Source organism: Stegodyphus dumicola, chromosome 4 (genome assembly GCF_044657685.1).
Source record: "Stegodyphus dumicola isolate Sdum_Otavi_A_Nest chromosome 4, ASM4465768v1".
Lineage (NCBI taxonomy): Eukaryota > Metazoa > Arthropoda > Arachnida > Araneae > Eresidae > Stegodyphus > Stegodyphus dumicola.
In genome coordinates this window covers 183,345,617-183,364,481 of record NC_140771.1, presented here as the reverse complement: position 1 = coordinate 183,364,481, position 18,865 = coordinate 183,345,617, and the positions used below count along the sequence as shown (strand labels likewise).

Below are 18,865 nucleotides of genomic sequence, written 5' to 3'. Positions count from 1 at the left end.
GGCTTTTTTGGATTAACGAAACTAATGGTAATTTTTGTAAATATATTTTTAGCCAGTAGTATGCTACTGAATATTACTTTGTTAACTTTGCTTTCTAGTTAGATGCTAGAAGATAATTATTATATAAAGTTTTAAAATACTGAATTGAAATTTTTTGGAAAATTAAAAAAAATCTAGAAAATTAATATATTAAATTTGGGTCGACGTAAACATGACTAAACAAGATATGATATTATCCATCTGAATATAAAAATTAATAATAGTTTCCTTTTATCTATATGGTTTTCTGCAATTCTCTAGGAAAAAAATAACATTCATTATTAAAAGCACAAAATATATAAACACTAGCCAAAACGCCGCTTTCAGATCTGACGCAAAGGAAGTTGTATCTTTCTACTCAACAGCAATGATCATTTTTCCTCCCGACGCTCGAAGGTACGGGGGTCTCCTTGCCGTGACGTCACTTTTCAGTGATACGGCCTTCTTAAGTCTCGGTGGTGTCGCCTTGCCACGATAAAATTCGTGGATTTATTCTGATTATTCCCGGCAAGTGAGATTAGTCACAACAACAACACAAGGCAGAGAGTTGCTCATAAAACGATGTGAAAAGTGTGTGGAGGTGAACATGCTGTGAAATAAACTGTTAACATTTTCACTATTCCTTTTAGAAGCCTAAACAGGCCAAAACCTTTTGTATCTACCTAAGTACACATAGAAGCCTCCTCCAACTCCTCGGCCATCCACGAGGTCCTGGCATAGAAGTTGAGCCCTGCTGATACTATTATATACATATACATTTCAAACACAAATTAATGGTCTATTTTAAGAAACCATTATAGATATGTATGTCACTGAATTTTTATTAACATGTCATGGTAAAGGGTTTGCTTGTGCATAAATGTTTGATGACTCATTATACACAAGTTGTGTTCCTTTCTCTAAGTTTCACATTCAGCCAAGTTTCAATATTTACTCATTTATTAGACGTTCAAAATAATACTCCTCATTATTATTATTATTATTATTATTATTATTATTCTAATTCTTCCTCCTCCCCTCCCCACAATTACACTGATGCAAATTCAAGAACTGTGGACATTCAGTATAACAAAAGTAGATCAATCACACCATGAGTAAAATAAAATTGGTCTCGATCGATAAAGCGCCAGACAGTGTACAAAAACTGTTAGCTAACTAGAACACACATGCACATAAAAATAAAATAAACATTAATGCGCGGCAAAATTTTTATGGCTAAAAGTTAATTACTTCGTAGGGAAAACAAAATCTTTGTTTACACAAGAAAGTAAACACTTGGAAGAAACTCAAACAATTCCCAAAAGGAACTCCTTACGTTAGTCAGAGCCATTAGTGAAGGACTGGGTGAAAGTAAACACAGCCATGTAACACGTAGTTAACAATCAGAATCGCAGTTTTTTTTTATTTTTTTATTTCCATTTACAAAAAATTAATTTTAGAAAAAAAATGGGGGGAAAAAGATTTGAAATTGTATTTTTTATTATTCATGCAGCATTAATAAACGCATTACACAAGTTAACCTTTCTCTTTGTACATCCTCTCCTTTCTAGTTTGAGATACGAGAAAGTCGATCCCTTAGTTTAATTCAGTTCTTTATATAATAACTGAAAATTTATAAGATATTTTGTCAACGCAATTTATTGTACATCAGAAAGATTTTCAAAATTTGTAGTGAATCAGAAGAAAAATGAATTGCTTTAATTTTATTATTTCATAGCAAGGTAGTAGAATTTTAATTTTAAAAATTCCTAAAAGAGATATTTTTCCTCTACACATAAAATGTTTATCCACTTCATTTAGTTCACAAGTCAGAAAGAGAATCGAACATTACGTGTCACCTTAGTGACGAAGGGCTTGGATCCAGTTTTGTGAGAACAATTTTCCAGCAGTTTGTTCCTAATATTATATTGATACAAATGTTAGCGAATATGAAAAAGCCTTTAACATCTGAATTTAAAGCTAGTCCAGTTAGAAACAATAACTTCTTGTGTATTAACAATGTAAACAAAAGAAGCAATATGAAGTCCATTTATAAGAAATATAGATATCAAATAAGAAATCCACATAGCTGTTATTTATAAGTTTCAAGAGATTTTCAACAATAACTGGAGGGGGAAAAAAGAGTAGAAAAGTAATATACTGCTAAAGTTTAAAAAATAAAAAACAACTGATGCACAAAATGTTGTGGCAACTGGACTTCACTTATTTATTACTTCTTTCAGGGAATTACTAGGAAACCAGTGGCATCATTTTTAGTCCAAACGGGCTTTGTCCCTGAAGGACTATTGTTTTCGTTTTGCGATTTTGCGTTGAATCACTAAAAATACTCGTTTCACTTTTCAAACTGTTGCCACCAAATGTTAGAGTCCTGCATTATATTTGAAGAAATTAAATAACGAAAAATCTGCATAAATGTATATATATTTCTCGCATTGTGATAAAACAACGATACATAGAGCCATCGAATTTTGAATGACGTAATCCTCCTACGAATATGGCGATGTGGAAGACCAAATTTGAAATTTGGAATTTGTTTTATGATCGATTTCATATTTTCTAAACCTTAACGAATTTTTGATTAACAAACTCAGCGATTTGAAAGCGAGCAATGGCAATAATCTACGGGGCGGGGGGAGAAACTTTTTATCTCCAGCGCGCGGAACTGTGTATCGGAAATTCTTAAGATAGGTTCATTTTAAAATTATTTTGCGCCATTGCTATTGAACTGAAATTTATGGTTTAAGTGCGAACAACATGATTTTTAATAAATAAAGGTAACACACAAAACGTTAAAAAAACGCCCCTTTGGACGTAATTTAAAATCTGAAACCTTTCACACTTTTTTTAATTTATTTATTTTTTAACTTTATTATTAAGCATCGTTTTCTTTGTACTTAGACAAATTGTACAAAATTTTCAAAGGAGCATATTTTTAGAATACAGTATTAAATGTTGGATAAATATTTCTTTTTTTTTTCCCCCCATTCTTCTGTTTATCAACAAGATGAACTACACAATTTTTTTTTTTTTTTTTTTTAATTTACTTACTTTTATTTCTAATGATGAAGGAGATCGTGATTTCAAAACAGCTATAAGTTTTGCTCATGCTTAATTTTGCATTTTTACACTAGCTATTGCGGTGGCTTAGCCCGAATCGCCTCTGATAATTATGTTCACTATTAATATACTGTCTGACAGCCTTTTATTTTCATTAAGCTCAATTCACTCGCTAACTGATCTTTCGTTAAGTTCACGAATAAATTTAATATCAAAATTTCATCAAGTTCTACAAATTTGAAAGTACAGAAATTACACCAAAACAAAAGCATTCCATAAAATGGGGAAAAAAAAAGGTGAAGTACTTACCGTTCCAAGCATGCACGGACTTTCCTGTAAAGCTCCACAACAACCTAGGAGACCAATCAAGAACATGATAGCCCCTGCTGCCATGAGTATGAAAATGGCAACGAAATACATGTAGCTGTCATCTGTATTACCCAGATACACAGAACTGTCGATATATAACCATACAGAAACAGCTAATACACCTATTCCGGCCAACTGTAAGAAAATACATTGATTATGAGTATGAGATTTTTCTTTACCTTCAATTCCAATTATATGAATAGTCATTAATTGTATCAATAAATGGAAATATATGCATATATTACACAATATAAAAGAGAAAGAAATAATAAAAGCAATTATCCAAGTGCCCGTAACGCGCAAAGTCTCTCTAATTCATAAATACCCATGACTTATCTAAAGGATTAAACCCGGCACATCAGTTGGAAGCATCCCTCCTCTTATCCGAGCACTGATCTAGATGGCTTCAGATTATTCATGTTATTAATCAGTATATTGTTATTACATGGCTCATTTCCTTCTACCTATAAATGTACTATTGTTATAACTTGTAAAATTTATGTAAAATTTTATTCCAAGTAGATTGGCATCGGTTATTTTATACAGATGACATTTAATTTTTATAAGTACTAATACAGTCAGTCACCTTCCGATTTCCTGGAATAATATCGAAATCCGTATTTCAAACAAAAAGGACACATTGTAAACAGAATAACATAATTAGAAATAAAAAAGCTAAATTATTAATAATATTAAATTATAATATTAAGGTAAGAAACAGAATACTGTCATTGAATTCAAATTCGGGTTAAAAAAATCGGTTAAAACCTTTTCTTGCCGTACATTGTGTTTATATACCGGATAATGTACAGTTAAATTACGCACGATTGCAGAAAAAAGTAGCTTCCAAATGCCATGGCATCATTTCCTATCACTGCTGCTAGCAGACGTACTTTCCTTTTCCTTTCTGCATTTTCTGTTGGCAGTTTTGTTATACGCTGATTGTTTACAATAATAATTTTTCCATCACTTCACAACAAATAAACTTAACCTTTCTTTTAAAAGACGGTTCAGTTCATATACAAGACAGTTAACACTTTATTAATTGGAACTACACTACATTTCTTTCACGTGTCAAATGTAAAGAAAAGATACAGACAGGCAAAAATAATTTAAAATAACAAATTCATCAAATTACGGTAAATTAATTTAATTTATTATAACATGGCAGCCATGCGTTCCGGTATAACATAACCGGTACATATTATAACAAAGCTAGACGGTTATAAGCTACACAGCGTCAGCAGCGCATAGGCTATCTACTTTTCGAAGGCATATTTCATGTAGGAATTTATGAAAAAGCTATATTTAAAGTGAATTCCTAATCAGCCAGGGTCATGTCGGAGATAACGACCACGGTTAACTCAAAATTACAATTAATCCAAGAGAAGTTAATAAACGAGGTTAGAGGTAACCTATAAGGTATTTATCCTGCCTTCTTAATATGCCTTCGTGGTGTAATGGTCAGCACGTTCGACGCGTACGCGAGAGAGTCCGGCGAGGGCAATGCTCATTTTTCATCTCTCCTGCTTTCAAAATACCTAATGACTCTACAGTGGCGTCTGAACTAAAAAGATGGTGGATGATGATTCTCCACCACCAGGATTTGGCGACTGGGTCCCCTAATCCCTAGTCGCCCTTTAAAAGTGGGAGTATATAAGGTATTTCTACCGCCTTCTTAGAATGCCTTCGTCGTGTAGTGGTCAGCACGCTCGATGCGTACTCGAGAGATCCCCGGTTCGAGTCTTGGCGAGGGTAATGTTCATTTTTCATCTCTCCTGGTTTCAAAATACCTAATGACTCTACAAACCCACATAATGATTAAGAGAAAAATACTGTTAACAATTCATCTCTATTTTCAAGCAGTTTAATTTGAAGACTAAGTTCCATTGGTTACAAAAATGAAATCAGTATTCAAAGTTCTCGCTTTCGAGCCGGCTCGCACCCTGTTCCTCTTTCTGTTTCTTCATGTTCCGGTTTCTTTTCACTTCATGGTGCACATGCTGTTTGCTTTTATTTTGTATTTGTGCTTTAGTATTTCAACAGGTAACAATGTAAAGTAGAAGACTGATGGCTGCACACTTGATTTATTTTTAAGAATGAACAATTTACATATTATAAAAAATTTACCAGTATTCATATATTTAGCAATATTCGGATTACGTACAACTAAATTATGTGTTATTAAGAATAAAACCAACTCTCAAATACTGTGACATTACTTGACGTCATTGTTCTAAACCCACGCATTTTTCTTTCCCTTGCATTTTCCGTGGACAGTTTTGTTTAATGCTGATGGTTAATGATAGTAACTTTCTTATTGTTCATGATGAGCAAACCTATAGAGTTCGGCTAAGTGAGAGTCTGCATTGCACTCGGTGAGGAACAATCAAACGAAACATACAGAAATCAATTTAACCCCAAAACAATAGTTCGATGCAAATAACACGAATAAACAGAAATAAAGTATATGAGTCTTAAATTGCGAAATACCAGTTTGTGGTAGAATTTTCAATATTCCAGACTGCTTTCAACACGCATTTTATAAGAGAAAGTAGTATATTTGATGGAGAATGCGACATAAAATCCGAAATCTCTCTTTAAATATTTATAGTCAGCACAAGCAATTTGTCTTCGCTGGATCTCAGTCAACCAATCGCGACAGTTTCATCTGAGTAAAAAGCAATGAACCCGGATAGAATGCGAGCTTAGTAAAATTCAAGAAACGACTTCAACCATTTATCAGCTGGTCGTTTTCGTCTTACTGGGTTTAAGAAAAACGATTAAAGTGACTTGTAACCGAGTCTCCTCTATCACCTTAATTGGATCTAGATTTCGCACTGGAGTCCAATGAGTTATGGGAAATGCAGGATATCTTGACACAGGAAATTTATGACGATCATCAAGAGGAAAACGTGTCTTTAATGGCATTTATAAAGGATTGCGACTGTATGATATAGGTTATTATAGTAAGAAAAGTTAACTTGGAGAATGTGGATACACAGAGTGGTCTTGTCGCGAAGCCTCTAATAAAGCATATGTATTTTAATTTGTGCTTTTCTTTCTTTTTTTTTAATTATTAAATTTTAAAAAACTATACCATTTTAAAAAGAAAAATAATAAAATAAAAAAAACTACTAAATAATGGATAATGTAGGACAGTGTCCTCGAGCCTACTGTATTTTTGTGAAAAATTACCTTTTGCCCATTAAAAAGAAAGACAAAGAGAAAAAGAAAGGGGCGCTTAAGACTAGAGATTCTTTCGACTTACTAATTATTCTGAAGTAATTAAATTTCAAATTACTAAATGAGTTTGCAGACTCTTATGACTAAAACAATATTCACAAGGAAAGGAAAACAATATTCATAATCCTTGTAAGTCTATACAACATTTGTAACATTTTTACAGCTGTTTGACCCCTTCGTAGAAATATTTAAGGAACTTTTACCTTTTCCACTACATGCTCATGTGGTGTAACTGGTAGTAAGAAAGGCTAACAGTCAAAAGATCATGAATCCGAACTGCGGCGATTGCGCAGCTAACCTTTCAGGTTTCCGGCTTGGCAAAACACCCAATAGCTATATACAACTTTCTTCAATAATAATAACTTCAAATAAAAACTTATGAGGTGAGACTTCACTTTAGAGAAGAAGTAACCTTCTGGTGCATACATTTGGTGAAGAAGAAGGTAATTGAGAGTTGTGATACTTTTCATTGTTAGATACTGCTTGACGAGAATGTACAATAACTGTGTGACGGTGCACTTTCGTGCAGTAGAAACCAATTATTAGACTGAACTTTCTCTAACTAAATTCTCTCCGAAAGTCTAGCCATTACATCTTTATAAAGTATGAGGTCACGATCTGTCCCACAGGATCAAATTTATTACGCATTATCCTCCCTCCAATCAAATAAGCCAGATCTAAATTTAAGGAGTCGTGAATATCAGATTCTTTACTGTTGGGTTCCCGAACATGTAATGATAAAAGATAATGAACTGGTAGAATGATAGTAAAATTCGCTGTTGATTGGTGCAGTCGGCTTGTTCCAATCAAAGATATCCGGAATATTATCAAGCAGAAAATCCCGAACAAGCGGCAGCTAACTATAGGATGTGTTAGGTCAGTATGGGGTTGTCATATATAGTGACACGCAACGCTAGAAGATTTTCCAATAAATGAGTTTCTTGTTCTCTTCCTTTTGGTTTAAACGGGAGAGTCCCTAGCCGAAACAATTTCACTGGAAGCAATGACTCGTCTTTTGCCGTCTATGCACGCGAAGCATTTTGCCTCCGAGTCGAAAATATTTCGCTTGTAGCTCTGTCTCACGTAGGATTTCGCCAAAGTACACATAAGTGAACCAATCAGATATCTCACGAGTAAAGATTCCTAGAAATGTTTCTTTCGACGCGCTGTCGCGTTCAGCTTGCAGCTATGATAACGGTTTAATACGCTTAACACACTGATCGTCATGGAATTTTATATCAATCGTTTGAAAAATGACTATTGGTGTTCAAGCTTATTTTGTGATAACATATAAACATAATTAATATTTTATTATTTTGATGCACTTTAAATTAAGTTTAACTTTTTTTTTTTTATGTGCGGTCACCAATGCCTGTCACCGCACTAATGGAGTAATTTTACTGCATGCGCCTAACGGGTCACCTTGCCGGCCATGCGTGTTGACAGTTACATATTTGCACATTACCAATTAGACGCAGATATTCATCGCACAACATAACTTAATGAGCACATATTATGGTGCTTTCAAATAATACTCTAAGGTCGGAACTTAAGACGGGACATTCAGGAAAATTGGAAACGGAGATCAAGGTTAAGAATTGAAGCATTCGTAAATGTAGATAAGGCATAAAAATATTAAATCAGTCAAAAATTGAGGATTCAGCAATCCAGATATAACAATATCACAGGTTTCTCCCTTATGCTTCATAATATGTCCAAAAGGATACTATCACTATTATAAAAAAAAAAGGGTTCATTAAAAAAAATTTTTTTTTTAAATTTAAAAAAAAAAATTTTTTTAATTTAAAAAAAAATTCGTATTAAGAGAAAATTTCAATTTCAAAAAAAAAAACTTAATTTATTCTTTGGACTCAAATTTTAATTTAATATCTGAAAACGTTTTAAACCAAACAGCTACGTAAGGCCTATTAGTTTAAAAATCAATCCCCACGAAATTCCATGTATAGAACATAAAATCAAATATTTAAAACGAGCTGTTCAAAATAGCAATGCTAAATAACAGAGGTATTATTCCGTCATAAATTATAGCCAACTGGATATGTTTTAGGTTTATTTAATAAATACAAGACTGAATTACTCAAGACATGCACATTTTTCAAATGATCTCAAAATTCTAACTGTAATCAAATTCCACAGGTAAATGGTTAATTGTTGACTCAATCTCGCAGCACAATGGATATTACACAAGTCAGAATCATCCAGGAATTTTACCTTCCTCCTTTCTCTGAGGAAATATGGCATCTGATTTTGACTACTAAGGTATCGAAATGGAACGCCAGAAAATCTATAAATCAAGAGAGTTAATTACTTATAATTAATTGCATGTCAAACTGAATAGACGTCTTCTCAAGCAAGTTCCGCTTATAATTAAATTTTTCGTATAATCCTAATTCTGTGACTGCAAATTCGAATTAATTATTTCAAAGGCGTTTTTATGCTGTAATCGTAATTATCAATAATTGGATTTTGTATATTTGATAAAATTTTCTTTTATCTTTTTGTTTAAATGCAGCTTAATGAAATTTATAGACGAACCAACATTATTTATTAATGGTAAGTGCAAAACTCTATGTATTACGCCAATTATCTAATACAGTCATGTTTAAGTTTCCATTGAATCAATATCGATGGTTTTAGTTATCCGCACTTTAGCACGATCTACAAAACGTTTCGTAGTTTAAAACTTTCATGCACAGTATGCGTACAAAGTTTTAAGATTAAATTGGTTGAACAAAAAAAAAAAAAAAAAAAAAAAAAATTTTTTTAAATATCATTCTTACTCCTTAGCCTCAAATTTCGATGATTACCAAACACAACGTTTGGCACGTTCATACCACTGCTTGATTCCTTGGCGAAACTCAACTTTTGGAATAATTTTAAACTCACTGTCAAACAAAAAGGTATTCCTTTGAGCAGGGCCTTTCCTAGGCCATTGGCTGCTCGAGTACTTTCCTAAGATTGCCGCCTAAATTTTTAAAAAATGCTCAATGATTAATAAAAGTTTTATTTCATACTCACTAAGTACTGACATATGACAAACTGTATAAAAAGTACTTACATATGAAAAGTACTTACAACAATCACCGAAGCTCCATACTACGTTAGAAAGAAAAATTTGGTCTGAAAGTGAAACTTATTTCTGATTTTCTGCACAGAATAAATGCTAAATTTTATGATAAAGCTACGCAAGAACACGTCCGCCGGCTTTGCAGATATTTTCGCTTAAGAACTACTTAAAGAAGACAGGAATAATAGGCCATTTGCAGCTTTTTCTCTTAGATAGCGCAAACACCCAAAAACAAGATCAACATGTGTAAACTTGTAAACCATGTGTATTAATTTTAAAAAATTTTCAGTATAGCTCGAGTCATAGGACTGCGACCACACACCTGATAGGACAATGCTAGTCCTTCTGTCATCGCATTCTCACCTGTCGGTGACATTTCAGAGACAATGTGTCTCTTTGTTTTCTTATTTTTACTATATTTTATCTTAAGGTACTCACACATCTTTATGGTGGACCAATTTGATGAGCCCTTATGTGTGAGGCCGCTCGTGGGATTTTCTGATAAGCTCTGGTAAAAGCGGAATTAATTCCCGCTGTAAACCAGAATATGCAACCAAAGCATTAAAGCATGAAGTACTTACAACTAATTTAAAACATTTAGGCGTGGTATCACGACAGTCCGGCGGCCCCTGATTTTCGTCTCCCGTGCACTCCCGCTAGGAACGTCCCTGTCTTTGAGCTTTTCAGTCTTAATGCGCAGAATTCTTTTCAGATATCTAGCCATTATGTCTTCATAAAATAATGGAGTTTACAGACTGTTCCTCGAGGAAAATACCTCTAACGAATTATCCCTTTTCAATCAAAAAATATCCCCAATATAGTTCCCCCCCCCCAAGATCTCTTAAACCGAAGTTTCTGTGACTATAGTGAAATTTCTCCAACCCAAACACATAATTGCCGGTTTGTCGTAAGATCATACGCAAAGCAGCAAGTTTCATCTCTAATTGCAATTTGTTTTTAAAAAAATGAGGATTAATCCCCGGTTTGTAGCAAAACTTTCATGTTATTCTTTAACCAACTTTCGAATGCATCAGAAAAAATGCACACTTATTTATATATTATTATTATAAAGCAAATAAATTATTGCAAAGAAATTTTCGTTCATAAACGATACTAAAGGAAAAGCAAATTAAGATGTCACAGTAATAAATATTGTTATTATTGTTTAGCAGGTTTGTCGGAATTTATTTCAGTCTTAAAAATTTTATAGAAACAAACGTCAAACAAGAACAGGTCGTAACGCAGAGATATATAGAAATAAAGTGCGTTCACAACTAACTTTCCAAGGCGATCTTGATAATCAGCAAACGTAAAGCACACAAATCGATTTGAGTTTCACTGCTTGTACAATGATTCGATGGGAAAGAATGTTCCATTTATTGTCCTCCCATTGTATTGTGTTGTTCATTATACATGATCAGCAGATAATTTTTTCATTACTGTATCGTCTCCAGAGGCTTAGGCTAAAATGATAAAGTCTTTACTTATTATACGCACAAGAAAGACAAAAAGAGAAAGTAAATGTACAATGCAGACTTACAACTTACTACTACTTTACTTAACGTTGGTAATGCATGCAGTTAATCATTTAAACACTATTATATATTTTCATAGGAATATTCCTTTATATACAAAATTCTTCGACTATACATCTTTTAAATGATTGGCCGTTGCAGTAAATGCAGCTAAAAAACTATGTCAAATAAGATAAGTGTTTTGTTGATGATAATGTTGACTATGTGATACACTTTAGTAAATTATATGTAATTTATATGGTCCTTTTAAAAAGAGGTTCTAATTAGTAAATTGCTCCATATCCTATTAAACATTTATTTAGAAAAAAGCGTTGCTCTGTAACATGCAAAACTAATTTTGAAAAAAAGGAAAAAAAAGTATCAATATTACATCACTCAACCCACTTTTACCTGAAGCCGAAGTATAGATTTTAGACATCGGAAAGTGAATTTCATGATTACGAACTTTTGCATTTAAATTTGGTTTTAGCATTTCAAAGAATGGGAACTTGAAACATATTTTTCAGTATATCGATGTTTAACTGATGAATTTTTTTCCTCAAAGTTTGCTCTGAAAACTTAATTTTAATTATCTAAAAACGAAAATTTTAATTATGGACCTCAAGGATAATTTTAACTATACAAGAATGGAATGTTTTTTCAGACAGCAGCTTGCTTCGTTGTCAATGATTCGTAGCGTCACCAACGGAAAAGCGCACTTGTGCATTCGCTGCCGAAAGTTAGATATATTTCTAAGTGCCAGTAATGACTAGTTAGCCGTTACACAATTAAGAAAACTCATTTCTATCAGTGATACTCTTTCACTTTGAGGTCCATATATAAAAATTGTACATTGACGTTAGAAACGCCGCTAGCAGAGAATATGCACAATTTTTGGAGCGATACGTTACGCTACTGTTCGGTCCTCTTCCACCTATTTTAGCAAATATTCTCATTTTATAAAACATTGCCTTACTTAATACGCTGACTGTCAGGCCACAAAACAACGGCGGGCCTAGACATTCACCGGTGTCTTTCAATTTAATTTTATTTTAATAATCTAACTAAATTTACTTTACCACCCCACATCGAGAACCATGTATGACTGTCAAGACAGCTGGTGATAGTCAACTCACAGGTCACTGTCGACTAACCTTTCGGTTTATTTTTATTTTAACAGTGAAGAAAAATTCAAGCCGTAGTTTCAGCATGGTGCATGCTTTGTCGAGTCGCATAATTCAAAAGTGCACATTAGTAATGCCACTGAGGGAGGGGTTTCACAAATGGACCAATGAGCTTTTATTGCTCTTGTGACGCTGCATCTTTGAAACTCAGTGAGTTGTTGAGTTAAATCTTTTGAAACTCAGCATATGAGCGCATGTTGTTGTTTACGTTTTATTTCGAATTTGTTTCGCAGTTATAAATGTATGGCGTATAAATACTGCTATCATTTTAGCTGAAAATCTCAGTTCTTTCGTTTTATAAGTTTATTTAGTCGTCAAACTTTCACATTTAAATTTTATTAAATTAAATTATTTAAATCGCATCATTTAACTCTAATTTTTATGGAGATTAGTAAAATTATTTTAATTATCAAAAGATTTTCCTCTCACTATAATATATATAAAAGTACAAAATTTTATTTACAAGAACAGCTTTCATTTTCCTATAAGTTATCATGAGAGAAAAGTTATCACAGCTTCAAATTCTAGCTTAATTGATAACTTTCATAAACTGGCCCCATGGATATCCGATGGATATCGCATATAGTTTAACGCCTAAATTATCACCTGTGGATACGAGAGCTCTATATTGTAAATCAATTCCATATCAATTTCCATTTCTAAACAGGGAAGCTTAGTTCTTGCCTTTATATCTGCCGTACATTTATTAGTTTAGCGATGGTACCCCTAAATTTAACATCAAATGTTATACTGAGATTACTAGCTCATACGAATGCATTAACCATTTTAAATTACGATCAATTTCAGGAAAGATCTGAACAAATCTAATGGAAATATTGAAATTTGGTCTGAATAGGAAAAGCATTCGTCACGACTATCACGGGACATGTTCTAACTTTGTCGCAGTTATCTAAACTTATCAATCATCATTTGGAGAAGAAATGGGATTCCGCAACATAAACCAGAAACGGAAAATTCCAAGAAGATAGGAGGTTCTCAAGATAAACTCGCAAAGTGTGCGGCTGGTAAGACACACCAACACAATTTTCTTGAAACTCGGTGCAATTTTAAGGCATAGGTTAGGAAATATTCAAATTCGACCACCTAGATACATAACGAAAAAAAATTACAATGAGAGAATGTTAAAAGTACTTGCAAAATGCTACTCATTAACAATTAATTGATATCATGCGCTAATTCTTGTTTGCTTTATTAATCGATAATACTTTCCCGTGTGCTTGCGTATCTATTATTTAATGTATTTGCTTAGAATGATAGTATATTTGTCTCTTGGAATGTCGTAAAAGCAGCTTTTTTCTATATCTTTATTCTGAAGAAACTTGAAGTAATTTAATGATTTACAGAAACAGTTGCATTAAATACTTTTAACTTCCTACTCGTCCGAATTCGATGATCACAAAACTTTACTTATTTTATTTGAATGCATATAAAAAGCCCAAATATAGAAAAGCTATTTCTCGTAGTTATATATGAAATATATATACCACTGAAATATATACAAAACATGATATTTAGAACATATTTTTCTTTCTATTTACAATTTAAAAAAAGTTTACGGCTACTCGTTCTTACTGTCATGTGAGGTCTGGTTTAGAATCGCGGCACCATCTGCATTTGGTAATTAAAACCATTTGTTACCATAGAATGCTGTTTGGATTTGTTCATGGCGATATTTGTCGACAGTAGCAAAAGTGAAGATCGATGTCCATTGCCGCTTTCTTAATGCGAAAGCCCAAACTGGGTTCTTTCTGGTCATTGTATGACGCTTTAAACCAAGGGTTTTCCAACTTTTCAAATTTTGTACCACATAAACATGAAACAAAAATATATGTATCACCATAAAAGCATTTCGCCATTAAAAATCAATGCATCCTAAACGGAGTGTATATAAACAGAGAATAAAGCCCTTTAAATTTATATTATTTAATTATGTTCGTAAATGAAACTTTTACATTACAATAAAATATAAATAAGTATACTACGAGTATACTGGAATGCGATTCAAGTATACGGATACTACGAGTATACGATTCTTAGAAATCGTAACGTCGAAAAATTGTTCGAAGCTCTTAGAAAAGTCGTCATTTCAACATTAAAGCTAGAGCCATAAAAGTCAAAAACTTGAAAAATATACGTGTTTCTCAATAATAAAGATTAAAACAAAATGTTAAAAGGGGCGCAATTTTACATTCATTTAATTTTTTTCAGTTAAAACTGTACCACTAAAAATATTGTAATGTACCACCAGTGGTACATGTACCACAGTTTGAGAACCGGTGCTTTAAAAGATTAAGCTCAATCAGAAAAATGCGCTTATTCTTGAGATACGGCTGATATACGCACTGTGATTGCTTTACCTGCCCCATAGGATTTCAAGAATAGTTTTCAGTTCTTTTTCATTGACTGATACTCATATCATGTTCTTTAAACTTCTGCTGTACAAGTACAAGAAACAAAAACATGGTCATCGACCGCAAATTACTCAAAAAATTACGACGGCAAAGCGATTTATGATGCTATATTTCTCTTTACAACTTTGCCCTCTAACACTAAAATGCATTCATTTTTGATACGATGCTGGCAATTTCGATTAGCTCACAATGTATTAGATGGCCCCTTGGCTCAGCACAATCACTTATCTCTATTAAAAATAAATCTTCATTAACGGCACATTTACGCTCAAATGAAGAACATTATGGCCGTCATTCGCAGCTTCAAGTACTAAAGAATTCCTATTAACTTACCATCTTTGTTTATTTATTTATTTACGAGGTAACTATTATAATTATCATCCGAAATAATCAAAGTTATAAAAAAAAACCTGATATTTTCTTATATATATTTAACAAGCATTCTCTATTCGTAAAAAGCAAATTTAATTTAAATGAAATTTAATGCAAACAAATAAATGATTAATTATTGTTGCAAACTAATCTACAGTATCATTTAAATTCTGAGAGCATATGTAAATGAAGTGCAAGTATCAAAATCCATGAATAGATATAAAATTCCGAAAATTATTTAATCCTAAAAAGTTTATTTAGAAAAATGTATAAATGAATGATTGTTGAGCAGGCAGGAGACAGACTTATCAAGGAGAAGTTGCCTCCAAACCTAACTCTTCAATCATTCAATTCGAGTTTCGTCATCCATGTATGCAAGGGTAAAAGTCAAAACAAAAAGTAATACTAAATGTGGTGAATTACTAAAAAGAAATTTAAACAAGTGGAATTTCGATATATGGCAAGTTTATTCAAGACCTTAAGTTTTTTTAACAATATGATGTTTCTAAGACACACCGACAAGTTTTCTTACTAAATACTTCGCACAATTTTCAGTTTGGAAATAATCAATCATAGAAAAACGTATTAAACTAAAGTAACAATAGTTAACAGAAGCTAAATTTTCCTAGTATTTACATTCCCCCCCCCCCAAAAAAAATAAGCAGACTGCGAAAAAAGCTATACACATTTTTGTAAAACAAAATATTTAAAGTATTTCAAAAAATGACTTGAAGATTTTTCAATTTTGATTAGGTAGAGTTGCGAATAGTCAATCTGGATGAGAACACTACCGAAAATCTTTCACTTTCTTTTTTTATACACGATGGAGTTGTTCAGAACACTGCAAGCACACACACTTCACGGCCCTTTGAAAGGCTGAATAGTTAAGTCCGCAGAATACTGGGTACTAGATTTAAGAGCAAGCGAACGGGCTAGTTGCATGGTTGGATTTCGTGGTTTACCTCTTATGAACTTTGCCATATTCAAATAATTAACCTAACCACACATTTCACAGTCCATATTAAGAAAGAGATCTTTCGACTTCTATCATGTTCTTTCTATCATGTTCGACTTCTATCATGAAGGAATGTGAATAAACACAAATCTTTTTTCACGGCAATTTTGTGGAATCTAACTTAGTAATTTCGTTTCAATTAAGGCTTCAGCAGATGACAATAATAGCTTAGGAAGCCGAATGCTGTATAACCGAATATTAAATAATGAAGTTCTACTAGCTGTTTTAGAAATAAACTGGCTATTTTAAAAATAATCCTCAAAAAAATAAAAATCTGAAATCTTTTAGGTTAAACGTTTTGTGTGTTATTGTTATTTATTAAATAGCATGTTCTTAGCACTTAAACCATAAAATTAAATTCAACAGCAATATCACAAAACGTTTTTAAAATGAGCATATCTTTAGAATTTCGGCGCTCGCTGGAGATAGAAGTGCCCCCACCCCGTACAGTGCTGCCATTCCTCGTTTTGAAATCGTTGAGTTTGTTAATCAAAAATTCTTTAATGTCTGACAAAATATGGAATAGATAATAAAGCAAATGCCAAATTCCAATTTAGGGCTTCCAGGTGCTCATATTCGCCGCAGGATTATGATATTCAAAATTGGATGGCTCTAGGTTCGTTGTTTTATCAGAATGCGAGAAACATACATACATTTATGCAGATTCTTCCTTATTTAATTTCTTTAAATATACTACAAGGCTGTAATATTTGGTGGCAACAGTTTGAAAAGTGAATCAACGCAAAATGCCAAAGCGAAATTAACAGCCCTTCTGGGCTAACGCCCTTTGGGCCAAAAACTAATTTTCAAACTTATTTTCGATCTTTATTAATAGCTACGGACAGTGAAATATAACCTTCATCTAATTTCTTCAATAATTTATGTAACTCACATCCCACAATTTGCCTCACCTCCACACAGAACCACAACAAATAATCACAATTATAACTCAGCAAGTTACAAGCAATGCTACTTAGAAAGTCCTCTACGAAAGCATCCCTCCCTTTAGGCAGACAGCCCTAGTGTGCTGTGCTATGCTGGAATAAAGAAATCCCTACAAATAACGCGAATGAGAGTAAGCACTGGAAACATACGATCAGCCTTTGTAAAAAGAGATCGTAATCCCCGTGATATCCTATGGGAAGGCTTAAATAATTCCCTGGGATGCTTAACTAATCAAAACACAACTGCGCGTATTCCGATGGCAAATGTATGAAAGCCAAGCTTTAGGATGAAAATTAATTTAAAACTATTAAAAGTTACAAGGTGTTATGAAAAAAAAGTCCTCAAAAGAATAATTGTAGCACATGTTTTCCAGTCACAAGAATTTAACAATGGGGTTTACGGAGTCGGATCGAAATCATCGGAGAAATTTCTAATATCTACAATTTTTTATTCAAAATTACAACACCATTTCGCTTCAGATTTTTCCGTTATCTACAGAAGCATCGGTCCGCATTAGCTTGGATAAAACGAGCTCTGCTGTTATCGTTTCTACAACCAAATTTTCAAAACAACCAACTAGGTATCTTAAAGTGGTCATAATACAAGTAATTCCATTCACAGTGTTTAAAATGAGTTAATTTAGCTAGCCCATCACAGTCAACAGATGAAAAGTGCAATAATAAACACAGAACATTCATTGCATTCCTATTAGGGACACCGACGACAGAAACGCATAGTTCCAAACATAAGAAAATACTAAACAGAAGCTTTCCAACGGTTGTTCAAGGAAATGCGTAGCCACAGTGTCTCGTTTCCCTGGCCAGCAGGGTGCCGTAAGTAGTCGGTAGGTAACATGACCCCTCGTGGAGATTCCACGCATACTCTTTGCAGATGTCAGTGATGGTGAAGTATGTGATGACCTTGGTGACAGCCTTGGAATGGAAAGAAACAAACTAAAAGCGGCATATATTTCCATCTTTAAAAGTGTCCTTGCTAAGCTAAAACCCTCAATATTTTTTAATATATGAAAGAAACATAAAAAAATATTAAAATTAATGTATTTGCAAACGTATAGATTTTTTGCAGTTTATAATTGAATTTTTACTAGTTTTTGCATAATTTATGAATATGTAACAAAAGCTCACTAGAGACTAGCTATCAGTAGTAGGCACAAGAAGTCGCATGTGTTAAGGATCAAAGGTTAAATATCAGGACTTAGAAGAGAAGAGCTAGTTCATTAACCCTTTTCCTCTGAAACAAGAAGTGCGCAATTCCCAGCAAAGAAATTAGCCTTTTAAATTTGAAGAACCAGCCTTAAAATGAGCTAGCTGTTTGTGAAAAATAGCTATACTTTAGAAGAGACGATGCCACTACCGCATGCATTTTACATTAAACTTTTAATAAGTTGATAATACTTACTTATTAATTTTAAAAGGTTATATATATGTAAATAATTTTAATGAAATTATATGAGAAATTGTAGAATCTTTTGTATAATGTAACATGTAATGCCTGAAAAAGGTGAAGCTCTGCCGGAGGGCAGGTCCATTTAACATTGAGTTAAATGGCTATCTCGAAAAAACTGACGAGATAGTGCCAAGCTG

General features: G+C 33.0%; 1 protein-coding gene across 1 annotated transcript in view; it reads right to left on the bottom strand.

The window, feature by feature from the left end:
- The window catches only part of LOC118179627 (CD9 antigen-like), a 211,092-nt gene that overhangs the window by 51,932 nt on the left and 140,295 nt on the right, over window positions 1–18,865 (bottom strand). The window contains exon 2 of the mRNA XM_085815865.1: window positions 3,406–3,600. Coding sequence (XP_085671991.1) covers window positions 3,406–3,600 — 195 coding nt within the window. The remainder of the gene's footprint in view (window positions 1–3,405; window positions 3,601–18,865) is intronic.